General features: G+C 44.7%; 1 protein-coding gene and 1 pseudogene across 1 annotated transcript; one reads left to right on the forward strand and one right to left on the reverse strand.

The window, feature by feature from the left end:
* Window positions 1-9394: 9394 nt before the first annotated feature.
* LOC123108031 (E3 ubiquitin-protein ligase ATL6-like) lies at window positions 9395-10611 on the reverse strand (annotated as a pseudogene).
* Window positions 10612-14970: 4359 nt separating this feature from the next.
* Window positions 14971-15742, forward strand: LOC123108032 (pathogenesis-related protein 1). The gene has a single exon (XM_044529898.1). The coding sequence runs from the start codon at window positions 15055-15057 to the stop codon at window positions 15553-15555; it is 501 nt and encodes a 166-aa protein (XP_044385833.1). The 5' UTR covers window positions 14971-15054; the 3' UTR covers window positions 15556-15742.
* The last annotated feature ends 12045 nt before the right edge of the window (window positions 15743-27787 follow it).

Genomic DNA, 27787 nt, shown 5'->3' on the forward strand with positions numbered 1-27787 from the left:
AGAAAATTGATTTTCAAGCCAGACATAAGTTCAAACAAGTATATCTATATCATCCTCAATGCAGAGAACAGTATCATCTGCGTACTGCAAGACAACAACTCCATTTGGAATGAGGTCTGCTGCCAGCCCTTTAAACAAATTATTTTTCTGGGCATTGAAAATCATTTTCGAAAGGCATTCAGCCGCTAGATTAAAGAGAAAGGGAGATATGGAATCTCCTTGCCTCACCCCCTTACTACTTTGCAAATAGGGGCCTACAGTGTTATTGATCTTGACACTAATAGTGCCATTTCGTAGAACTTGGCTAATCCAGCCGCACCACTTCTCATTGAAGCCTCTCATTCTATGACATTCTAAGAGGAAATCCCAATTCACTTTGTCATATGACTTCTCAAAATCAAGTTTTAGGACTATCCCACATTTCTTTTTTATATGTGTGTGGTGTAACACTTCATGCAAAGTAAGTATTCCATCCATAATGTTACGTTTTTTGATAAAAGCGTTTTGGTGCCGGCTGATGAGCTTATCAGCAAACATCGCCACTCGATTATCCAACACTTTGGTAATGAGTTTGTAAGGGCACCGCAACAAACAGATAGGCCGATACTCTTGGATTTTTTGGCCCCATTGACTTTAGGAATTAGAGTAATCACCCCATAATTCAGTCTTTCAACGTCTAGGGAGCCTTCATGAGCCTTCATGAAATGCAGCAAACAGATTCATAATGCCAGTACACGCACTTGTAATCATCGAGTATTGAATATGCTCATGGCTTCCATTACAACCAGAACGCCACAGGATCCCGCAACTCGTGGATCTCTGACGGCGCAGGCAGCTGGTAGCATCCAACCCGGCGTGGTGTGGCTGGTGTCTCAGCCCGCAGGTCTCCTTTCTTGTCATACAGGAGAGAGAACGCCGTCATCGAAGCCTATAGCGAGGAGACGACGGTGGCATGGCCTCCTCCATCTCCGGCTCGTCATTACCAGAGCTGCCGGCGGCATCGTCTTCAACAACGGAGAAGTACTGCACAAGGCAGAAGCGTGCGACTCCCACGTAGACGAGGCTGGCTCCGACGTGTTGCTCGGCTGGGTCCTCGCAGAAGAGCTTCTCCTTGCTAAGCTTCCACGCCGGCGGGGACTCCATGTTGCTGCTGGGGTCGGTGGGCACGACGTCGCAGGAGCAGAGGTAGCCGAGCGTGTCCGGGGAGTCGCCGGAGAGCCCGACCCAGGCGTCGAGCCTGGGGTCAAAGTGCGCACGGCCAGCGAAGGGCAGCTTCCACTCGCCATGGCGCCTCCACGCAGCACCCCTAGACGCTGTGTCGAGGGAGAAAGTGGCGGCCTTGGAGCTGACGAAGACGGTCCGGCCGTCCGGGTGCGCGCAGTGGGCGGTCATGTCCTCCAGATCGAACGGAGGGTTCGGGAGCCTATCCTGGGACCCCCATCCCCACAGACACGGACGGAGCAGCTCCGAGGAGTCGTCGTCAAGGGCGGCGAGCTTCCCGCCGACGGGCAGATACATGGGCCAGGTGGGTCGCGAGCCGTTGCGAGGGACGAGGGCGATGCACCGCGTGCGGACGCCGAAGACGGGGACGATGCGCTCGCACTGGCTGGTATCCATGACCATGATCTTGTTGCCTTTAGCCGCGAAGAACCTGCTCGCCGGAGCCTCAAGGCGGACGACGGCCCTCGGAAGGCGCTGCGCCGTCGCGTGGCCGTCGTCATCGGCGGAGGACGGAGGGTCCGACGGTAGATCGAACTTGCGGATGCCGTATATCGCCTCCCCGTCGTTCGTGACGAGGTATAGGCGCCGGCGGCGGCGCTTCTGGCCGACGCGCCCGTCCGAGGGTCGCTTTGGCATCCTCCCCTGTTGTTCCAACTTCTGTAGTGTCGCTTCGACGATCTCGAAGACGGCGAGTCCGGCCGATGTCCGATGTCAATGCCAAGGCGGCGGAGATGGAGTAGCGATGCCGCACGTCGACGTGGCTCTATCTTTCCGCCACGGATATTTCTCCCCTGTTGCGCCACGGTCTCTTCTACCTCGGCGCTCCACAAACGGGCCGGCCCAATACTACAGTAGTAGTTGAAACAACAGCTTGTCTAATTCACATCTAGATGTTTTTAAGGATGTCACATCTAAACTCCCACAAATATATAATGCGACAATAAGAAACAAAAAAAAACTAAGAAAAAAAATAGACCAAGAACAGAGTGGACATCAGCTTAGATATGACATAACTATGTTACATCTAGATGTGTCCTAGACAGACCCTTGAAACAAACCAATCAGACCAGTCTGATCGGTTTTATAATCTGTTGGGACCGGTATGATCAGTTTTAGAATCTTTTGTGTGGTTTTTCTTCTTTCGGTTCTATGCATTTTTATCGATTTCTATTTTTAAAATCTTTTTTATTTCAATACATGTCTACTTTTTCAACAGCTGTTGTACATTTTTTACAGCTTAAACATATTTTACCCACATTGAGTTCTTTACATGATTAAAATTTCTTTTGAAATACATGTTTTGAACATTTTTTCAATACGTGTTAAATATATTTTCAAATTATACGAAAAATTATTTTTAAATTATGCAAATATGCCCGTGCGTTGCAACGGAAAAAAAGATACATCAAGGTAGCCCAGTAGCAAATATGCCCATGCGTTGCAACGGAAAAAAAAGATACATCGTACCACAATAAGCATGGTCTAAACCACGTAGAGGGCGTCAAGGTAGCCCAGCCGGAGACACCGTGCCGGCATCTAGGGGAACACAACTCCTGAAAACCTGAGCGGATAGAGTTAGTCACAAGGCCGCATACAGCGAAGGCGAGAGGATTCTCCGTAAAATAAAATGACGGATTTACACCAGTGGAGAGCTTTGTGGAGGACAAACGGCGTCGGTCGGGAATGTCGCGACATCAAGGTTTACTCAGAGAGAGGCAAAGAGAGACAGCGGCGTAAGAAGAAATTTGAGATAGAAAGAGCATGCATGTTATGTATGTGAAATGCTTGTGTTTGTGCCATGCTCAAATAATGCAAAATAGCCATTTGCAGAATAATACGTGTGTTGCAAAGGATTAAAAAAATAAAGATTAGTCATAGTTATTGCTCCGTGAGTTTTCTACCGCTTCGCCTGGTTGACAACGTGATGCAACTGGACATGGGTATGATAGCACAGTAATGCACACCAAGATGGTCATCCTTGGCATCGTCGTTCTTGGATGTCCCGACATCTGGGCTCCTCGGCCACTCCATCTACCAGCCCATATCAAGGTGAGCCGACGCCGGAACGCCATTGGAACACCTCTACTTTGCTGGATCGCGTCACCTCCTTAGGTATATTGGCGTGCACTACACGACAATAGCCGTGTGTGCCATTTCCTAGCTACTCGGACGTGCACTACACGACAATATCATACTCATCATACTTGATGCCAGAAATATACAGTCTAGCCCTCTCTTTTTTGTACTTCTATAGCAATAAAAATACCGGAATTCCTTTTATGCACATCTTTAAGTTCATCATCTTCTGTCTTGCTTTGCTCAACCAATAGTACATTCACACAAAAAAAATGGGACACACTCCTAGAAGAATACCATGTTCAGATGCAGCTTCACCAAATTTTGAAAGAATATCACGTCACAGTTTTCAGGATGGACTAATGCAAGGGGTAGAGCAATGGGAGGGAGGGCTTCTGGATTTCCTCAACGCAATGGCTAAAGGACAACAACGTTTGCACCATATGTACTCACATTGAAAATTTTAGCTAGTCCCTTCCTACCTCCATGTCCACTTCATCAGAACAGCACCATATGTAAGAACCACCTCAAGCATCAACCATCTGAGCAAGTGTGCATGTACGTCTTGGCTTCATGCTCCTGTTCCCATCATCCGCTATCTCATCGACCCCATCGACCTCTACCTGGCTACCCACTGCCGCCGGCATCCTTCGCTGGTGCTTCGCGCGGCTCACCTCATCTTGCGCCTCCTGCAGCCTCTTGTGAAGGCCTCGCCAGGGCAGGCCTGTTGCGCAATGTCATCAGCCATGTTCTTCTAAGCCTTCTTGGCGTCTCGCTCGACGAGCTGAGAAAAGTGGATGAGCCGGATTGGGCCAGCCGCTACTCCTAGCCGGTGGTGTCCCTGCGGTTGGCAAATCCTACAGTCTCACCAAAAGTTCACGATGAATTGAATGGAGAAGATTGGACGTACGCCAACCCATCTGATTATCGCGTGTATCTGCATAGGAAGAAAAATATTGCACTCAGCTTCGCCAAGTTGAGGAGACGAAAGCAATCAAGAGACGAAAGCTTTCTCTGCGTCGCCGCGTCATCACCATGGCAGCTTGGCGTCTCTCCTCGACGTGGCGGCGACGGTGTTGGTCACGCTCCTTTTTCTTAAGCCACTCTTACACAACAGCCCCAACGTGATCCTCTCCGGCATCAACTTCACCGCCATGGCCAGGCTAATCGACGTCTGTGGCGCTGCCAACCTGTGGAAGGTAGACAAGATGATTTGTTGGCGTTCATCGCCGCATTATTCGGCGTGCTCCTCGTTTCCATCAAGATCTGTCTGCCGTGGCCGTTGGGGTCTCGCTATTCAAGATCCTGTCCACGTGAGATGGGAGAGAACAAACAGGGAAAACAACTTGGAAATTATAGTATGTAGGGAAAGAAGACTCCTATGGCCATCGGCTTGGCTCTACGGTTTGAATTCTAGATCGTTTCGTGGGAGTTCCTTTTCATGCCCTAGTGGGTTTCCTGTTCGTGTGCCAGTTTTTTTTTTTGAGACAATGTTCCTGCGCCAGCTATTGGCAAAAGCTTAAAGAAGAAACAACATAGGCTAAGGCCCAGGTGCCAATAGGCCCAATCAGCGCCCCTAAAAAAATAGGCCCAATCAGCGTGCGACATAAGGCACGATCGATCGAACACGAGGGTGGCACGATCGAGCGAACGTCAGGGGTGGAGTGCGGGTTGATCGTTATAAATTTCAGGGACTTTTTGGTAAAAGCTCCGTGACGGTGAACCCGGAGACTCAATCCGTACTTTATTATTAGGGAGAGATTTCTATTTTTAAAATCTTTTTTATTTCAATACATGTCTACTTTTTCAACAGCTGTTGTACATTTTTTACAGCTTAAACATATTTTACCCACATTGAGTTCTTTACATGATTAAAATTTCTTTTGAAATACATGTTTTGAACATTTTTTCAATATGTGTTAAATATATTTTCAAATTATACGAAAAATTATTTTTAAATTATGCAATTCTTTTTTACATTGTACTCCCTCCGTTCCTAAATACTTGTCTTTCTAGGCATTTTAACAAGTGACTACATACAGAGCAAAATGAGTGAATCTACACTCTAAAATATGTCTACATGCATCCATATGTAGTAGTCATTTGAAATGTGTAGAAAGACAAATATTTAGGAACGGAGGGAGTATATAATAATTTTTTAAATGGCACGGATATTTTTATGAAAATCATGAACATTTTTAATGTAAGCAATTCTTTTGAATTGTATGATTTGTTTTTTGAATTATTCAAATATATTTTTATATTGTAATTTTTTTTAATAATGGCACGTTCATATTTTTTTGAAACGCCTGAACATTTTACAAAGGTCAGAAACATTTTATTTGAATTCTATCAACATTTTTTTAAAGGTCACAAACATAAGTTTGCTTTTAAAGGAGCAGATGACGCATGATCTGTCAAGTGGTTCGGTTTCCATTTTGGTGTAAGGTTGTCGCTTCGGCTCCGCACACCATGTGTACTGTTGATACGATAAGGTGGAGTGGGAGTTTAAGCGGGCGCCAAAACAATTGTAGTGTTGGTCATGGTAAGACGCAGTCAACGACACTGGTTTGAACATGAGCTATTTCAGTAAGCACACTTTGAGACCACAAACAGAGTGGACATCAGCTTAGTTATGTAACATCTAGATGTGTCCTAGACAGACCCTTCAAACAAACCAATCAGACCGGTCTAATCGGTTTTATAATCTGTTGGGACCGGTATGATCAGTTTTGGAATCTTTTGTGTGTTTTCTTCTTCTTTCGGTTCTATGTATTTTTTATCGTTTTTAGTTTTAAAATATTTTTTCTGTCAATACATGTCTACTTTTTCAACAGCTGTTGTACATTTTTTACAGCTTAAACATATTTTACCCACATTGAGTTTTTTACATGATTAAAATTTCTTTTGAAATACATGTTTTGAACATTTTTTCAATAAATGTTAAATATATTTTCAAATTATACAGAAAATTATTTTTAAATTATGGATTTTTTTACATTGTATATAATACTTTTTTTAAATGGCACGGATATTTTTATGAAAAGCATGAACATTTTTTAATGTAAGTAATCATTTTTTAATGTAAGTATTTTTGTTGAATGGTATGATTTGTTTTTTGAATTATTCAAATATATTTTTACATTGTAATTTTTTTAATAATGGCACATTCATATTTTTTGAAATGCCTGAACAATTTACAAAGGTCACAAACACTTTATTTGAATTCTATCAACATTTTTTTAAAGGTCACAAACATAAGTTTGCTTTTAAAGGAGCAAATGACGCATGATCTGTCAAGTGTTTCGGTTTCCATTTTGGTGTAAGGTTGTCGCTTCGGCTCCGCACACCATGTGTAGTGTTGATACGATAAGGTGGAGTGGGAGTTTAAGCCGGTGCCAAAACAATTTTAGTGTTGGTCATGGTAAGACGCAGTCAACGACACTTGTTTGAACATGAGCTGTTTCAGTTAGCACACTTTGCGGAGACTTATAGTAGATTGGATGTGAAGAAGAATAGAGGGTCCGAAGCAATACTCAAAAGAAAAACCAAACATAAGAGATAACAATGAGTGAATACAATAGAGGACAAACATCATATCAATCTAAAGCAGTTGAAACGAACGAGTAAAAGCCAATTTGAGGTGGAGTTACCAAAATATTGGTGCCAAAAAAAACTGAAAACCACATGAAATATGACCTTTCGATGGCTGCACGGCGTATCTGATGGCAAGGACGAGCTCGACGGGGACACCGATGGTGATGGCAGAATCCAATGGCGGGAAAGTTCGGAAACAGTGGCAAGAGCTCAGGAGCTGTAGCGAGGTGCTCAAGGACGACGACATGAGCTAGGGGATGTCAGTGGGATGGGGCAACCGCATTGCGAGCTCGGTGGGGAAGGGTTCGTGACAAACGGCGCTTAGGATGTCGCAGGGACGGGGTGTCCATTTAGCGAGCGCCACACGGTTGGGGAAGTCGGGTTGGAGGTCACCGATGGGCGGGATGAGACGACAAGGTTCACGATGGTCGGCGGGGTGGTGGTGACTGTAGCCGGTGGCCGGAATCGACCGGCACGTAGGACTGTGAAGTGGGGTGGCGGCTATGAAAGTTTACACTAGCGGCTGGGTTCACGGTGACAGCCATTTTTGTTTTTCGGCAACAATCAGTGTTGCTGCAAATATACATCACTTGTAGCAAAAAACATTTAGGGCATTTGCAAAAGCTTTTTGGGCACCAAATAGAGATAAGGCAGCTGGACTTGGGCCCAAAATGCCCCAAACAATAATTTTTTGGGCACGATCGTTGTTTTGTGTCATATGTTGCAGATGCTCTAACCGACAATCCTCCTCTGTTAGTCAAGGGCTCGTAGATGGTACGTATGCATCGTCCAACGATGAGGTTATCTGGTACACTTTTTTCCCTATGGACACTGCAACTATGTTGAGTATCCCTCCGTAGCATCCTGGATTTTTGGTTGTGGAATTTTGAAAGAAAAGGGAATTTTACAGGGCAATGATCTGTGCCGGCGCGTCGGCCCAAATTTGGGCCGGTCGGCCCACAGCTACACAATTGCGTGCAATACCATCATTGGATCTTCCTCCCGCAGGTACATCGTCTTCCTCCACCGCGTTCGCATCTCTCCACCCCCTCCCCCCCTCACCTGCATCTCCCCCACAGCCCCTACCTCTTGGCGACTGGTCCTCCGCTCCTCGCAGCCCGGTGGACGGTGCTCTCGTTGTCGCCAGTTGTAGTTCGATGTCGCTCGTCGCCGCTAGCATGCAGCTCCCGTGGCCACCTGTTGCAGCTTTGTTTTCCTTGGTTGTAGCAAAACCAAATGCCAGTTGTAGCATCCCGACCACCGTGCGCGGATACAGCTCTGCCGTCGCCGCTCGTCGTAGCTTCGCAGTTGAAGCTTTTAGCAAGGCCAGCTGAAGCTTTCTACACCACCGGGGTTGCAACTTTTAACTCTGCGATTGCAGCAAAAAAAACGGAGAGACGCCATGGCCGTCGTCGAGAAAGATTTCTCAATCTCTTGTTGCAGCTTTTTCATTTGCGGGGTGAAGCTTTTTGTCAAACGGTTGTAACTTTACTTGTATTCCGTTGTCTGATTGAAGCTTTTTTATCTACTGGATGTAACTTTTTGTGTCCATGGTTGTAACACGGGAAAACTCTCCCCATGGTTGTAGCACGGGCACGGGTACCATGGTTGTAGCATGGGCACCTCGGTCGTCCTGGCGTTTGGCCTGTCGGCGGTCGCAGCAAAAAAGGAAGAGAGGAGGAGGAGGAAAAAAAAGAGAGGGAAGGAAAAAAAGGGAGGTGGGAAGATGAGCGGGGCTGCAACGTCAAGCTGCGCCACGCGCTGCAATTGGGAAGATCTGCGCGAGAGGGGGAGGGGTGGTAGAGATGCTACGTCAAGGGGCCGAGATCCGCGCGAGGTTGAAGGCAGCGTGTGGGTGGTCCCGTGTCCTACGTGTCGTTTGATGTATGGCTGGGGCGAAGTGCGCGTGGACACGTCCGGCCTAAAGTTCGCCGGCGCGCCCAAACAGTTTTCGTTTTACATTGCGTTCTGCTTATCTCATGCTCGTCGGGACAAAAGTGCGATGTGAAAGCTGGCGTTTCGGGACGGTTGGTTCTTGTAACATAGCCGAGGAGAAGGGGTGGTCAAATTTGTGGCGGATGTTGCTCGAAAAAATTTGTGGCGGATTGAGGTCCCTGCTAAGCTGAAAGTTTTTCCCCACCTACGATCTCAACATCGCAGATGTGGGTCCCACTACAAACTGCTCACAGCTCTGTCAAAGGAGGAAGTGGTCGAGCACATGATCCAAAAAAGAAGAAAAAGAATGTAGGGGCATATTTTGCCTGGCCTGGCTGGCGCACGTCTCCTATATATACCATATGCAATCAGACCTCGGGAAGCTTCTAATCTTACGGCGATGGATCGCTTGGAATCAGTAATCTGATCCCTATATAATAGTGGTTCCCGGTAACAAAATACTCTGACGGTTCCCGGAGTATGTGACATTACATAAATCTTCACTCTGGCAGTTCAATACTGAATCCTGGAACAGTTACTACTACGGAGTAAATAGAATGCCATCACTCACGCTCTGTTTCTTGAAAATCTGAAGGAAAATTGACCCAATTCTCTGATCACAGATTCACAGGTTCACAACCAAACCAACACAACTACCAAATCATTTTCTACCTCAATGGGTCAATGCTCCGCTCTCATTTCCATCAATCGTTTCTCTTGTCTTCCCCTGCTCCCCGCGTAGAGTCATCGCGCCGCCAGCGAGACGACCCCCCGGACTTGTCCTCGACGTCGCCACTCCACCCATCCCCGGGCGCGAAAAGTGAGAAGAGCCTCGCCACGGCGCTCCGTACCGAATTCCCGCCGGCAGATGGGTCGTGGGCGCTCCCCTCCCTCACGCGCACGGACGCAACCGCGCTCGTCACGTGCCTCAGCCTGTGCGACATGAGGATCTCAAGGCGCACGTGCTCCGGCAGCCGCAGCGCGAAGCGCTCCATCCGGCCGGCGCGCTCGTGCCCCGTCGAGTTCGACCGCGGCAGCGCCTCACGCCCGGCCTCGCGCCGCGTCCTCGCGAGGATCCTGGCACTGTCCTCCTCCTCCTCGCTGCGGCTGGGGTCGTCTTCGATTAGCACCACCGTATGGTGATCGTGAACAGGCGGCGAGCCGGGTGGCGCCGGCGTTTCCAGCTCCTGATCTGGCCCTAGTGGCGGCGGCGGGTCGAGGACGCTGGCGCGGCAGAGCGGGCACGTGACGTGCTTCTCGGAGCCAGAGGCCGATGCACTGCGGGTGAAACGCGTGCGGGCACGTCGGGAGGAGGCGCAGGCTGTCGTCGTCATCGAACTCCAGGAGGCAAACCGCGCACTCCAGCGGGTCGATCCGGCCGTCGCTGATCCGGTGCTGCTTGACGTCGCGGTAGGACACTAGCGGCAGCGCCGCGATCTCGGCGGCGTCTAGGCCCTCCTTGTGGTGCGAGTGTGGCCACTCCGACGAAGAGTTCTCGGTGGCCGGGGGTTCGTCTGGCGGCCGGTACAGGCGGAGGCAGGCAAACGCGAGGAGGACGACGAAGACGGGGAAGAAAATGGCCATGAAGAAGGAGATGGCCATCACGTCCGAGAAATCCATAGAGTTGTCCGATCCCGGGCCTCCCGGCGTCTGCGCTGCTGCGCAGGAAGCGATCGCCGTGAAAACGACGGAGGCGAAGGCACGATTGCGGGAGGCGGCCATTGCGCTGCGCCCCGGCGGCTAGGGTTGGTTCTGGCGGAGCTGGGCGTGGGCGTGCTGGGTCTCCGGAGTCTAGGAGTTTGTAAACCCTACCAAAATTTCCGTTAAGATTCGTGCGCTTTGCATTTGCCCCGGCGTGACATTTTCTTTTTAATTCAAGGATACGTCAAGGGCGCCAAGAAGGAAGAGATACGCAATGCCGCAATGGACGAGGCTTGCCTGCTCAGTTCCGAGCTTCGATACGTACGTGCTTCGCGCCAGTCTTTGGCACCGGACGGTTATAGCAATTGGGTTATAGAGGTAATCTTCAAACAGCATTACATCACTTAATAAGAGATGGTTGAACTCGCTAGGAGACTAGGAGGCTCAGCAAAAAAAAAAAAAAAGAGGCTAAAGAGGCCCTGAGCCAAATTTTCTAATTCATGAGCAACAAAATTAGTCTCTCTCTCTAGGACAACTAGTAATAATGGACGTGCAATGCACGTTTATATTAGGTAGGATATTAGTTGCATGTAATATTAGGTAAGATATATTTGTTGTATGTTGATATTTGGTAAGATATCAATTACTTTTTCGCGGGAATGGTAGAATATTAATTACATGACAAATTTTAAGGGATAGCGTTGAGTCAAAACGTGTTTATAACCAATAGTAGTGCTGGGTAATTAGAGCGTTAAACATGTTTGCTGCTCAACATTGGAGCGATTTGAACCACTAGGTAACATAATTTTGACGGTTGAGATGATTTGGATATGCCTATTTGGGTCTTTTTATATTGGTATAGATATAAATGCACAAATGAGATACAACTGTATAAAAATACACGGACATTATTGTACAAATGAGGTACACTCTAAAATATGCCATCGTGAGAAGCGGTCCTTTTGTCTTGGGCCTTGCTGAGCAAAACGTTGATTTCAGAGGGATGTATATGAAGGAAAATAAAGGAACAGATGCTGGGCCATGAAAACAATGTATGTGACATCTAAAAAATTATTATACAATTTATTTATTATTTCAATTCGAAATAATTATATTTTACCATTCAAAAATATATGTTACATTTTAAAAAATGTTCATGCATTTCAAAAATATGTTCATGACATTTAAAACATGTTTATACAATCTACAATAATGTCCGTGTAGTTTTAAAAAATGTTTCATATCATTCAAAACTGTTTCAATGTGTATTTAAAAAACTTATAACACATATTCAAAAAATGTGTTTGAAAAATGTTAATCATGTATTTTAAAAATGTTAAACGTGTATAAAAAATGTTTTAGATGTATATACCGAAAGTATACAATGTGTATGAAAAAATAGACATCAAAACATATATTTGAAAAATGTTAATCAATATTGAAAAAATGTTAAACATGTAGAAGAAAATGTTCTTGCTGTATACAAAAAATGTACAATATTTACGAAAATGTAGACATGTGTAGAGAGAAGTAAATAAAATAAGGAAAATAGGAAAAAATGTTGCATAGTTTTCAAAAATGTATATTGCCATTAAAATTGTTCAAACGTGTATATGATTTTTTTACCATGTATTCAAAAAAAAGTTTAAAACATGCATTAAAAAATATACATCATGTATTTAAAAAATTGTTAATGTGTATACAAAATGTTCAAAACATGCATTTAATAATACCTTCCATTTCTAAATATAAGCCCTTTTAGAAATTTCAAAATGGACTACATAAGTATGTATATAGACATATTTTAGAGTGTAGATTCACTCATTTTGCTCCATATGTAGTCCATATTGGAATCTCTAAAAGGTCTTATATTTAGGAACGGAGGGAGTGCATCATGTATTTGAAAAATTGTCAACGTGTATCAAGAAAATGTTGTACGTGTACACTTAATTGTGCATTGTATAGAAGCAAACATGTGTAGAGAAAAAGAAAAAGAACAAGAAAAAGAGAAGGAAAGAAAAAAAAAACCATGAAGAAACATTCTAGTGGTAACCATGAAGAAACGAAGAAAAACAGGAAACAAAAAAACCATGGAAAACCAATGAAGAAATGAAGAAATACAAAGGAAAAAAGTAAGATGAAAAATAACCCGAAGAAAGCTGCACAAAACAATGGAAACATAAAAAGTCATGGTACAGTGTTGGGTCGGTCCACGTCCTAGGGCTATATCTCACTTATAGCCCCTGTTCAAGAATTCACCCGATTAACCAGTTAACTTGCCGATTAATCCCTACTCGTAGGGTCACCGATTAGTTGATAAACTGATAAATCATTAGATTAACTGATTAAATGACCGATTAACTTGCCAGTTATCCTATTAGTCCCCTACCCGCCAGCCAACAGAGCAGCTACCAGTCAACGATTTCCTCAACAATGCTTATAGCTCTGGCGACAACGTGGCCTCGGGACTCTTCTTCATGACTCATTTGGGGCTTCATTACCCCTAAAAAAAATTAGGGATTCATTGTTGCTTCATGTAGGTACAAGCATTCAAAGGTTGGATGTTCCATCGATAGAGGCTGAAGATTTATTGAGGGTCTACAGCTAATAGCAGAATTGGGTATTCACTGCCCTTGTGATGGTGAATGACTTGATGAAAATTGTTCAAGCCTGGAAGAACCCGTTGGAGTACTGCCCTTCGGGGGCGATTGTCACTGATAATTGTCAAAGTTTAATGACAAGCTTCAGCTGGGCGACAATTATACACCGCCGGTGAAAAGCAAATGTAGCTTCACATGAACTTGCTCATTTTGGTTTTATTAAGATGGCATGTGAGGTCTGGAGAGACCATCGCTTGATTTCTTGGCTCCAATTGTTCTAAAGGATATGACAATGATTTAATAAAGTCTCTAAACTATAAAGGAAAAGAAATCCTCCCTTCAGGGCTTCTTTGTTTCGTAGTTTTGTAAAAAGCAGAAATAGGGAAATCATAGAATTGAAATGTCATGCTCTTGAATTCTACCGAATTTTAGTTTGTTTGATTTCATCACAGGAAAAACAAAGGATTTTTCTAAAAGGTTGGAGTGGTTGTTAGATTTCTTATGGAATGTAGTACAAGTGATTCCTTTGGAAAAATACGAATCAAACGACCAATGTAGAAAAAATTCCTAAGAATTTTAATTCTCCACAAATCCTATAAAATTCCTATGAATCAAAGTCTTCCTAGGTCCCTCTTTCTAATATTAGGTAAAGATTCGTTTAGCCACTCACAATTTTAGGTCTTCTTTTCTATGGACTTGCTAAATCTCAGCTGACTCAAACTCTATATGAGATCATACAAAGACATCAACGCTATTTTTTAGTTTATTTTTATATGTTATTTGTACGTAAATATGATAACGTCATTCGACTCGATTAAGACTTGGCTAAATCTCAGTCAACTGAAATCTAGCTAGTACCGATCATACTATGGACCAACCAAGCCCAAGTACTTACGTCACAACTGAGAAGGCCTGACCTGATCTCGTACAATGAAGGCGACATGTACATATGTACCATAAAATCGAATGGCGAAGATGCATGTGAACTGAGCGTAGCTTGGTTAGTTAGGTTTCTTGTCATATAACTATCCCCAGGGTTTAAGTTTTAGATTTAACACCGGTGCTTGTATTTTTCTAAATATATTTTAGCCTTTCTGACAATGTTCGTTCAATGGGAGAAGACGTTCCTGTCGACTACGAACAGGCGAATTCGTCAATCTCAAAATGTTATGCCGGCTCAATATCTCAATGATGCTAATAAGGAAGTATGCATATGTGCTTATAAGGTTAAGTGTATGCGCATGCGTGTGAACACCTACAATTGTTATGAAAAAAAATGATGAAGATACGTCGTACTACACCATGTGCGCGCAGAGGTAATCTCAGAAGAAATAATACATTACACTTTTTTCCACCGGACAACGAGCAAGACAAGTCGAAGATTACTACACATCGGCACACAGAGGTAATCTTGGAAAGATGACATGACTAATTGACGCAACGATCCGGACAACGCACCTTTTTCCACAGTTTGCACTTGCGTTTCCAGAGCACCTACTCCAACACGTACTTTGGATGGCAATATTACTCCGGTAATCATGGGCAAACAAGTGATCTAGAACGTCAGGACTCGATTGAGAACCACAAGAATTGAAAAGCCTTCATTATACTATTCCACAATATCGTACTAATTCCTTTTCAATTTTCATTCTAGTCGTACTAGAGTTTACCCTCAGCGCAGGTGCATGGAATTCCTGCTGTCTCATGAAAAATATTACGTACTTGGATTGAATTTCTCGAATTTGACCAGTCAAGATTTTTTTTGTTAAACTTCCCTTTAAGAAACACGGTGCAAGGAACATAACCTTCCTCAACTTTCCAAGCTTCCCTACTTACCATGGAACTTATGCAGTATAAATACACTACTCATGGTCGCAGCACCCTATCTCATCATCACAGATACATTCACAGATAGTGCATATTTCCTTTCCCTCAAAAAGGAAAAAAGATTGTACATATTCCCTCACTTTTGTAAGCCTTAGCGATGGAGTACTCGCCGAAGCTGGCAGTAGTACTGCTCTTAGCTCTCGCGTCCGCCATGGCGGTCGCGGCCCAGAACTCGCCGCAGGACTTTGTGGACCCCCACAACGCGGCGCGCGCCGACGTCGGCGTCGGGCCGGTGACCTGGGACGACAACGTGGCGGCGTACGCGCAGAACTACGCGGAGCAGCGCCGCGGCGACTGCCAGCTGATACATACTCCCGATGGCCGGCCGTACGGGGAGAACCTCTTCGGAGGCAGCGGGACCCAGTGGACGGCGGCGGACGCCGTGAACTCGTGGGTGTCGGAGAAGCAGTACTACGACCACGGCAGCAACAGCTGCTCGGCCCCGGAGGGCGACTCGTGCGGGCACTACACGCAGGTGGTGTGGCGTGACTCGACGGCCATCGGCTGCGCCCGCGTCGTCTGCGACAGCAGCGACGACGTGTTCATCATCTGCAGCTACAACCCGCCGGGCAACTACGTGGGGCAGAGCCCATACTAGGGTATGCATGCATGCGTGCATGTACGTAGCAGCGCGTATATTGCATAAAGAATAAAGTTGAGATCACAGTCGTGATAAGATGTGTGACTATAGCAGGAGAGATTCAAGGTATGTGTTGCGATTCATGGAAGTTGTATTATAGGTGCCTGCTATGCAGTGCTTATGAATGAAAATAAAGTTTTATTACCAGGGGTGAAGCTAGAGAGAAAAATAACTTAGGTGTATAACTTTAACATAAACATAATGATTAATGTATTTCTTAACTAAACGTCACTAGTTGGATGGGATCTGATTGGATGCGTTCTCTCAACTTCGGAGCGATACGGGACGCCTTGAGCCAAAATGGCATATAGCATCCCTTAGGTGGATCGCCTAAGCGCAACGGGCATGTATTTGTGCGGAGGCCATCACGGCCATCCCCCCTGGGTGCTCGAAGAGGAACTTGTGGACGACAGGAACCACCGGTGCTGGCATGGCCGCCTCCATGCTAACCCTAGGCGGAGCCTGAGTCTGCAGGGGGACGGGAGAGGGAAAAACCGCCCGAACCCCTGAAGGATTAGGGGGCGGCGCAACCCTAGGAGAGGACAGGGGGGAGGCGGCGGGGCCCTCACCACTTGGGGCTGGTACTAAACTAAGCGCACTCATCTCTAGCCGAGTACGGTGGACGGGGCGGAGGAAGGTGGAAGAAAGAGGGGCGGAGTTGCGAGGAGAAGGACGATGCCGGAACATGGCGACAACATAAACAATGGGAGGGGGGATGGCGATGGTTATGGAGGTAGTGGAGCCCGTATCCGCCCCGGGAAGCGCCTTTTATCGCCTAAAGGAGAAGGGAGATCACGGGTAAGAGCAGCAAAAACCCCGAGGCCTCCATTTAATGAGACCTCCTTGGGCCTCGGGGTAGTCAACCTTGGAATAAGAATCAAAACTATAGTCATTAGTAGCTACCGAATGGTCACATCAAAACCTCCCCCCCAAGCACAGAGTCGTATTTCTTAGGCTGCTGTCAATGCATGGGTGCTTAGATGAGGTGCTAAGCACATTAAATAGCTTAGCAACTATACTCCCCAATGCATAGGTGCTTAGCTTTGGTAGCTAAGCTTGCTTCATTTAATGTTTTAGCAACTAAAGCTCTTCATGTATTGGTGGGCTTCCTTCATTTAAATGTTTTGCCTAGGTTCACGTGCTTAGCATTGTTTCTTTCTGGGATCACCACACACATCTCTCTCCTTTTAAATAACTTACCATATCAGAATTTTTGCCTATGTGGAAGGCTTAGCACCTGTACACGGTGAAGCATTGGGAGAGGCCTTATGTCCATGCAGAAGCTACTTCCTTTTCCCACTAGTAGCAAGGCATTTTGGAACTACAAGGCCAGCACAGTTATTCAGCTCTAGGCCCCACCCGCATAACGATAAGAGCGCACGCTCGCCTCTTTGACCATCACCAGACTGTTGCAGGCGGGCCCGGAGGCTATTGACGAAACAATGGATACCAGGGTATACACAAAAGTTAGGTATCCAAGTTTCCTCGGAAATATCTAACGCTGGGAAAAGAATAACCATGAAAAAAATATACCTTGGTACATTTACTTTGTGCAGGAACTGCAAATTGTGGGTCACACGTGGTAAAATAAGTCACAGAAGACCCCCGAAGAGGCCCATGATGCCAGCCATGACGCACACGGGGGCTGAGCCCCCGAGCAGACGGGACACGCATCAACCAGGAAGGGTGGCCTTGTAGAGCACTCCACCGACCAGACATTTAATGACCGGTCATCGGTATACGTTGTTCCCTTTTGGGCTACAGGTAGGCCATCATCATGACAACACGGGGAGAGGGATGACAAAAACGGACGCTGGCGCGGCGTAAAGTGGAGGAAATATGCCCTAGAGGCAATAATAAAGTTGTTATTTATATTTCCTTATATCATGATAAATGTTTATTATTCATGCTAGAATTGTATTAACCGGAAACTTAGTACATGTGTGAATACATAGACAAACAGAGTATCACTAGTTTGCCTCTACTTGACTAGCTCGTTGAATCAATGATGGTTATGTTTCCTGACCATAGACATGAGTTGTCATTTGATTAATGGGATCACATCATTAGAGAATGATGTGATTGACTTGACCCATCCGTTAGCTTAACATGATGATCGTTTAGTTTGTTGCTATTGCTTTCTCCATAACTATACATGTTCCTATGACTATGAGATCATGCAACTCACGAATACCGGAGGAACACTTTGTGTGCTACCAAACGTCACAACATAACTGGGTGATTATAAAGGTGCTCTACAGGTGTCTCTGATGGTGTTTGTTGAGTTGGCATGGATCAAGATTAGGATTTGTCACTCCGATTGTTGGAGAGGTATCTCTGGGCCCTCACAGTAATGTACATCACAATAAGCCTTGCAAGCAATGTAGCTAATGAGTTAGTTATGGGATGTATCATTACGGAACGAGTAAAGAGACTTGCCGGTAACGAGATTGAACTAGGTATTGAGATACCAACGATCGAATCTCGGGCAAGTAACATACCGATGACAAAAGGGAACAACGTATACCGTTACGCGGTTTGACCGATAAAGATCTTCGTAGAATATGTAGGAACCAATATGAGCATCTAGGTTCCGCTATTGGTTATTGACCGGAGACATGTCTCAGTCATATCTACATAGTTCTCGGACCCGTAGGGTCCGCATGCTTAACGTTCGGTGACGATCGGTATTACGAGTTTATGTGTTTTGATGTACCGAAGGTAGTTCGGAGTCCCGGATTTGATCACGGACATGACGAGGAGTCTTGAAATGGTCGAGATGTAAATATCGATATATTGGAAGCCTATGTTTGGACATCGGAATGGTTCCGGGTGAAATCGAGAGTATACCGGAGCACCGGGAGGTTACCGGAACCCCCCGGGAGGTATATCGGCCTTATTGGGCCTTAGTGGGAGAGAGGGGGCCGGCCCCCCTTTCCTTCCTTCTTCCTCCTCCTTCCTTCTCTCCTAGAACCAACATAGGGAAGGGGGGGGGAATCCTACTCCCGGTGGGAGTAGGACTCCCTTGGGGCGCGCCTAGAGAGGCCCCCCCCTCCACTCCTTTATATACGAGGGAGGGGGGCACCCCATAGAGACACAAGTTGATCATTGATCTTTTAGCCGTGTGCGGTGCCACCCTCCACCATAATCCACCTCGGTTATATTGTAGCGGTGCTTAGGCGAAGCCCTGTTCCGGTAGCAACATCATCACCGTCATCACGCTGTCGTGCTGACGAAGCTCTCCCTCGAAGCTCTACTGGATCGTGAGTTCGCGGGACGTCACCGAGCCGAACGTGTGCAGATCGCGGAGGTGCCGTACCTTCGGTGCTATATCGGTCGATCGTGAAGACGTACGACTACATCAACCGCGCTGTCATAACGCTTCCACTTACGGTCTACAAGGGTACGTAGACGATACTCTCCCCTCTCGTTGCTATGCATCACCATGATCTTGCGTGTGCGTAGGATTTTTTTTTGAAATTACTGTGTTCCCCAACAGTGGCATTAGAGCGAAGTCTATGCGTAGATGCTATATGCACGAGTAGAACACAAAGGAGTTGCGGGCGTGGGTATATACATATTGCTTGCCGTCACTAGTCGATTCTTGATTCAGCGGCATTTTTGGATGAAGCGGCCCAGACCAACATTACGGGTACGCTTACGCGAGACTGGTTCTACCGACGTGCTTCGCACACAGGTGGCTAGTGGGTGTCTGTTTCTCCAACTTTAGTTGAATCGGATTCAATGAACATGATTCTTTATGAAGATCAAAAAGCAATCACTATACCGCGTTGTGGTTTTTGATGCGTAGGTAAGAACGGTTCTTGCTCAGCCTGTAGCAGCCACGTAAAACTTGCAACAACAAAGTAGAGGACGTCCAACTTGTTTTCGCAGGGCATGTTGTGATGTGATATGGTCAAGACATGATGCTAAATTTTATTTTATGAGATGATCATGTTTTGTAACACAGTTATCGGCAACTGGCAGGAGCCATATGGTTGTTGCTTTATTGTATGAAATGCAATCACCATGTAATTGCTTTACTTTATCACTAAGCGGTAGCGATAGTCGTAGAAGCAATAGTTGGCGAGACGACAATGATGCTTCGATGGAGATCAATGTGTCAAGCCGGTGACGATGGTGATCATGACGGTGCTTTGAAGATGGAGATCAAAGGCACAATATGATGATGGCCATATCATATCACTTATATTGATTGCATGTGATGTTTATCCTTTATGCATCTTATTTTGCTTAGCTCGGCGGTAGCATTATAAGATGATCTCTCATTAAATTTCAAGGTATAAGTGTTCTCCTTGAGTATGCACCGTTGCTACAGTTCGTCGTGCCGAGACACCACGTGATGATTGATAAGCTCTACGTTCACATACAACGGGTGCAAGCTAGTTTTGCACACGCACAATACTCGGGTTAAACTTGATGAGCCTAGCATATGCAGACATGGCCTCGGAACATTGAGACCGAAAGGTCGAGCGTGAATCATATAGTAGATATGATCAACATAGTGATGTTCACCATTTAAAACTACTCCATCTCATGTGATGATCGGACATGGTTTAGTTGATATGGATCACGTGATCACTTAGATGATTAGAGAGATGTCTATTTAAGTGGGAGTTCTTAAATAATTTGATTAATTGAACTCTAATTTATCATGAACTTAGTATTTGATAGTATTTTGCATGTCTATGTTGTTGTAGATAGATGGCCCGTGCTGTTGTTCCGTTGAATTTTAATGCGTTCTGATACGTCTCCAACATATCTACTTTTCCAAACACTTTTGCCCTTGTTTTGGACTCTAACTTGCATGATTTGAATGGAACTAACCCGGACTGACGCTGTTTTCAGCAGAATTACCATGGTGTTATTTATGTGCAGGAGCAAACGTTCTCAGAATGACCTGAAACTTCACGGAGACACTTTTCAGAAAATAAGAAAAATACCTGCCAAAGATGAAGGCCAGGGGCCCACCGTCTCTCCACGAGGGTGGGGGGCACGCCCCCCTACCTCGCGGGCCCCCTGTTGCCTCTTCGACTCCAACTCCACCTCCATATATTGAGTTTCGGGGAGAAAAAAATCAGAGAGAAGAAATCATCGCGTTTTACGATACGAAGCCGCCGCCAAGCCCTAAAACCTCCCGGGAGGGCTGATCTGGAGTTCGGGGCTCCGGAGAGGGGAATCCGTCGCCATCGTCATCACCAACCATCCTCCATCACCAATTTCATGATGCTCACCGCCGTGCGTGAGTAATTCCATCGTAGGCTTGCTGGACGGTGATGGGTTGGATGGGATCTATCATGTAATTGTTGGGGAACGTAGTAATTTCAAAATTTTCCTAAGCACACGCAAGATCATGGTGATGCATAGCAACGAGAGGGGAGAGTGTGATCTACGTACCCTTGTAGACCGACAACGGAAGCGTTAGCACAACGCGGTTGATGTAGTCGTACGTCTTCACGGCCCGACCGATCAAGCACCGAAACTACGGCACCTTCGAGTTTTAGCACACGTTCAGCTCGATGACGATCCCCGGACTCCGATCCAGCAAAGTGTTGGGGTAGAGTTCCGTCAGCATGATGGTGTGGTGACGATCTTGATGTACTACGTCGTAGGGCTTCGCCTAAGCACCGCTACAATATTATCGAGGATTATGGTGGAAGGGGGCACCGCACACGGCTAAGAATATGATCACGTGGATCAACTTGTGTGTCTAGGGGTGCCCCCTGCCCCCGTATATAAAGGAGCAAGGGGAGGAGGCCGGCCGGCCCCTATTGGCGCGCCAGGAGGAGTCCTCCTCCTAGTAGGAGTAGGACTCCTACTAGGAGGGGGAAGGAAGTGGGGAGGGAGAAGGAAAGGGGGGCGCCGCCCCCCTCTCCTAGTCCAATTCGGACCAGGGGGGAGGAGGCGCACGGCCCACCCTGGCTGCCCCTCTCTCTCTCCACTAAGGCCCATATGGCCCATTACTTCTCCCGGTAGGGTTTCGGTAACCCTCCGGCTCTCCGGTTTTCTCCAAAATCACCCGGAACACTTCCGGTGTCCGAATATAGCCGTCTAATATATCAATCTTTATGTCTCGACCATTTCGAGACTCCTTGTTATGTCCGTGATCACATCCGGGACTCCGAACTAACTTCGGTACATCAAAACTCATAAACTCATAATATAACTGTCATCGAAACCTTAAGCGTGCGGACCCTACGGGTTCGAGAACAATGTAGACATGACCGAGACACGTCTCCGGTCAATAACCAATAGCGGAACCTGGATGCTCATATTGGCTCCTACATATTCTACGAAGATCTTAATCGGTCAGACCGCATAACAACATACGTTGTTCCCTTTGTCATCGGTATTTTACTTGCCCGAGTTTCGATCGTCGGTATCTCAATACCTAGTTCAATCTCATTACCGGCAAGTCTCTTTACTCGTTTCGTAATACATCATCTCGCAACTAACTCATTTAGTTGAAATGCTTGCAAGGCTTATGTGATGTGCATTACCGAGAGGGCCCAGAGATACCTCTCCGACAATCCGAGTGACAAATCCTAATCTTGAAATACGCCAACCCAACATGTACCTTTGGAGACACCTGTAGAGCTCCTTTATAATCACCCAGTTACGTTGTGACGTTTGGTAGCACACAAAGTGTTCCTCCGGCAAACGGGAGTTGCATAATCTAATAGTCATAGGAACATGTATAAGTCATGAAGAAAGCAATAGCAACATACTAAACGATCGGGTGCTAAGCTAATGGAATGGGTCATGTCAATCACATCATTCTCCTAATAATGTGATCCCATTAATCAAATGACAACACATGTCTATGGTTAGGAAACATAACCATCTTTGATTAACGAGCTAGTCTAGTAGAGGCATACTAGTGACGTTTAGTTTATCTATGTATTCACACAAGTATTATGTTTCCGGCTAATACAATTCTAGCATGAATAATAAACATTTATCATGAAATAAGGAAATAAATAATAACTTTATTATTGCCTCTAGGGCATATTTCCTTCAGTCTCCCACTTGCACTAGAGTCAATAATCTAGTTCACATCGCCATGTGATCTAACATCAATAGTTCACATCTTTATGTGGTTAACACCCATAGTTCACATCGATATGTGACCAACACCCAAAGGGTTTACTAGAGTCAGTAATCTAGTTCACATCGCTATGTGATTAACACCCAAAGAGTACTAAAGTGTGATCATGTTTTGCTTGTGAGATAATTTTAGTCAACGGGTCTGTCATATTCAGATCCGTAAGTATTTTGCAAATATCTATGTCAACAATGCTCTGCACGGAGCTACTCTAGCTAATTGCTCCCACTTTCAATATGTATCTAGATCGAGACTTAGAGTCATCCAGATCCGTGTGAAAGCTTGCATCGACGTAACTCTTTACGACGAACCTTTTGTCACCACCATAATTGAGAAATATTTCCTTATTCCACTAAGGATAATTTTGACCGCTGTCCAGTGATCTACTCCTAGATCACTATTGTACTCCCTTGGCAAAAAACAGTGTAGGGTATACAATAGGTACACAGCATGGCATACTTTATAGAACCTATGATTGAGGCATAGGGAATGACTTTCACTCTCTTTCTATCTTCTACCGTGGTCGGGCTTTGAGTCTTACTCAATTTCACACCTTGTTACACAGGCAAGAACTCTTTCTTTGACTGTTCCATTTTGAACTACTTCAAAATCTTGTCAAGGTATGTACTCATTGAAAAAACTCATCAAGCGTCTTGATCTATCTCTATAGATCTTGATGCTCAATATGTAAGCAGCTTCACCGAGGTCTTTCTTTGAAAAAATCCTTTCAAACACTCCTTTATGCTTTGCAGAATAATTCTACATTATTTCCGATCAACAATATGTCATTCACATATACTTATCAGAAATGTTGTAGTGCTCCCACTCACTTTCTTGTAAATACAGTCTTCACCGCAAGTCTGTATAAAACTATATGCTTTGATCAACTCATCAAAGCGTATATTCCAACTCCGAGATGCTTGCACCAGTCCATAGATGGATCACTGGAGCTTGCACATTTTGTTAACACTTTTCGGATTGACAAAACCTTCTGGTTGCATCATATACAACTCTTCTTTAAGAAATCCATTAAGGATTGCAGTTTTGTTATCCATTTGCCAGATTTCATAAAATGTGGCAATTGCTAACATGATTCGGACAGACTTTAAGCATCGATACGAGTGAGAAAATCTCATCGTAGTCAACACATTGAACTTTGTCAAAAACCTTTTTCGACAAGTCTAGCTTTGTAGATAGTAACACTACTATCAGCGTCCGTCTTCCTCTTGAAGATCCATTTAATCTCAATGGCTTGCCGATCATCGGGCAAGTCAACCAAAGTCCATACTTTGTTCTCATACATGGATCCTATCTCAGATTTCATGGCATCAAACCATTTCGCGGAATCTGGGCTCATCATCGCTTCCTCATAGTTCGTAGGTTCATCATGATCTAGCAACATGACTTCCAGAATAGGATTACCGTACCACTCTGGTGAGGATCTTACTCTGGTTGATCTATGAGGTTCAGTAGTATCTTGTTCTGAAGTTTCATGATCATCATCATTAGCTTCCTCACTAATTGGTGTAGGTGTCACAGAAACCAGTTTCTGTGATGTACTACTTTCCAATAAGGGAGCAGGTACAGTTACCTCATCAAGTTCTACTTTCCTCCCACTCACTTCTTTTGAGAGAAACTCCTTCTCTAGAAATGATCCATTCTTAGCAACGAATGTCTTGCCTTTGGATCTGTGATAGAAGGTGTACCCAACATTTTCTTTTGGGTATCCTATGAAGATGCACTTCTCCGATTTGGGTTTGAGCTTATCAGGTTGAAGCTTTTTCACATAAGCATTGCAACCTCAAACTTTAAGAAACGACAGCTTAGGTTTCTTGCCAAACCATAGTTCATACAGTGTCATCTCAACGGATTTAGATGGTGCCCTATTTAATGTGAGTGTAGCTGTCTCTAATGCATAACCCCAAAACGATAGTGGTAAATCGGTAAGAAACATCATATATTGTACTATATCTAATAAAGTACGGTTATGACGTTCGGACACACCATTATGCTGTGGTGTTCCAGGTGGCACGAATTTGTGAAACTATTTCACATTGTTTTAATTGAAGACCAAACTCGTAACTCAAATATTTGTCTCCGCGATCAGATCATAGAAACCATATTTTCTTGTCACGATGATTTTCCACTTCACTCTGAAATTCTTTGAACTTTTCAAATGTTTCAGACTTATGTTTTATCATGTAGATATACCCATATCTGCTCAAATCATCTGTGAAGGTCAGAAAATAACGATACCTGCCGCGAGCCTCAACACTCATCGGATCGCATACATCAGTATGTATTATTTCTTAAGTCAGTTGCTCGCTCCATTGTTCCGGAGAACGGAGTCTTTAGTCATCTTGCCCATAAGGCATGGTTCTCAAGCATCAAGTGATTCATAATCAAGTGATTCCAAAATTCCATCAGCATGGAGTTTCTTCATGCGCTTTACACCAGTATGACTTAAAACGATAGTGCCACAAATAAGTTGCACTATCATTATTAAATTTGCATCCTTTTGGCTTCAATATTATGAATATGTGTATCACTACGATCAAGATCCAACAAACCATTTTCGTTGGTGTGTATGACCATAGAAGGTTTTATTCATGTAAACAGAACAACAATTGTTCTCTAACTTAAATGAATAACCGTATTACAATAAACATGATCAAATCATATACATGCTCAACGCAAACACCAAATAACACTTATTTAGTTTCAACACTAATCCCGAAAGTATAGGGAGTGCGCGATGATGATCATATCAATCTTGGAACCAATTCCAACACACATCATCACTTCACCCTTAACTAGTCTCGTTTATTCTGCAACTCCCGTTTCGAGTTACTAATCAGCAACTAAACTAGTATCAAATACTGAGGGGTTGCTATAAACACTAGTAAAGTATACATCAATAACATGTATATCAAATATACTTATGTTCACTTTGCCATCCTTCTTATCCGCCAATCACTTGGGGTAGTTCCGCTTCCAGTGACCAGTCCCTTTGCAGTAGAAGCACTTAGTCTCAGGCTTAGGACCAGACTTGGGCTTCTTCAGCAACTTGCTTGCTATTCTTCTTGAAGTTCCCCTTTTTTTCCTTTGCCCTTTTCTTGAAACTAGTGATCTTGTCAACCATCAACACTTGATGCTCTTTCTTGATTTCTACCTTCATCGATTTCATCATCATGAAAAGCTCGGGAGTCGTTTTCGTCATCCCTGGCATACTATAGTTCATCACGAAGTTCTACTAACTTGGTGATGGTGACTAGAGAATTCTGTCAATCACTATCTTATCTAGAAGATTAACTCCCACTTGATTCAAGCGATTGTAGTACCCAGACAATCTGAGCACATGCTCACTAGTTGAGCGATTCTCCTCCATCTTTTAGCTATAGAACTTGTTGGAGACTTCATATCTCTCAACTCGGGTATTTGCTTGAAATATTAACTTCAACTCCTGGAACATCTCATATGGTCCATGATGTTCAAAACGTCTTTGAAGTCCCGATTCTAAGCCGTTAAGCATGGTGCACTAAACTATCAAGTAGTCATCATATTGAGCTAGCCAAACATTCATAACGTCTGCATCTGCTCCTGCAATAGGTCTGTCACCTAGCGGTGCATCAAGGACATAATTCTTCTGTGCAGCAATGAGGATAATCCTCAAGTTACGGACCCAGTCCGTGTAATTGCTACCATCATATTTCAACTTAGTTTTCTCTAGGAACATATCAAAATAAACACAGGGAAGCAACAATGCGAGCTATTGATCTACAACATAATTTGCAAAATACTATCAGGACTAAGTTCATGATAAATTTAAGTTCAATTTAATCATATTACTTAAGAACTCCCACTTAGATAGACATCCCTCTAATCCTCTAAGTGATCACGTGATCCAAATCAACTAAACCATGTTCGATCATCACGTGAGATGGAGTAGTTTCATTGGTGAACATTACTATGTTGATCATATCTACTATATGATTCACGCTCGACCTTTCGGTCTCCGTGTTCCGAGGCCATATCTGTATATGCTTGGCTCGTCAAGTATAACCTGAGTATTCCGCGTGTGCAACTGTTTTGCACCCGTTGTATTTGAACGTAGAGCCTATCACACCCGATCATCACATGGTGTCTCAGCACGAAGAACTTTCGCAATGGTGCATACTCAGGGAGAACACTTCTGGATAATTAGTGAGAGATCATCTTAAAATGCTACCGTCAATCAAAGCAAGATAAGATGCATAAAAGATAAACATCACATGCAATCAATATAAGTGATATGATATGGCCATCATCATCTTGTGCTTGTGATCTCCATCTTCGGAGCACCATCATGATCACCATCGTCACCGGCGCGACACCTTGATCACCATCGTAGCATCGTTGTCGTCTCGCCAATCTTATGCTTCCACGACTATCGCTACCGCTTAGTGATAAAGTAAAGCATTACAGCGCAGTTGCATTGCATACAATAAAGCGACAACTATATGGCTCCTGCCAGGTGCCGATAACTCGGTTACAAAACATGATCATCTCATACAATAAAATTTAGCATCATGTCTTGACCATATCACATCACAACATGCCCTGCAAAAACAAGTTAGACGTCCTCTACTTTGTTGTTGCAAGTTTTACGTGGCTGCTACGGGCTTAAGCAAGAACCAATCTTACCTACGCATCAAAACCACAATGATAGTTTGTCAAGTTGGTGATGTTTTAACCTTCGCAAGGACCGGGCGTAGCCATACCCGGTTCAACTAAAGTTGGAGAAACTGACACCCGCGAGCCACCTTTGTGCAAAGCACGTCGGGAGAACCGGTCTCGCGTAAGCGTACGCGTAATGTCGGTCCGGGCCGCTTCGTCCAACAATACCGCCGAACCAAAGTATGACATGCTGGTAAGCAGTATGACTTATATCGCCACAACTCACTTGTGTTCTACTCGTGCATATAACATCAACACATAAAACCTAGGCTCGGATGCCACTGTTGGGGAACGTAGTAATTTCAAAATTTTCCTATGCACACACAAGATCATGGTGATGCATAGCAA

This window comes from Triticum aestivum, chromosome 5A (assembly GCF_018294505.1).
Source record: "Triticum aestivum cultivar Chinese Spring chromosome 5A, IWGSC CS RefSeq v2.1, whole genome shotgun sequence".
NCBI lineage: Eukaryota > Viridiplantae > Streptophyta > Magnoliopsida > Poales > Poaceae > Triticum > Triticum aestivum.

What these genes read in the sequence shown, in the direction of transcription:
- LOC123108032 (XM_044529898.1), top strand. Translation starts at nt 15,055, where the DNA reads ATGGAGTACTCGCCGAAGCTGGCAGTAGTACTGCTCTTAGCTCTCGCG.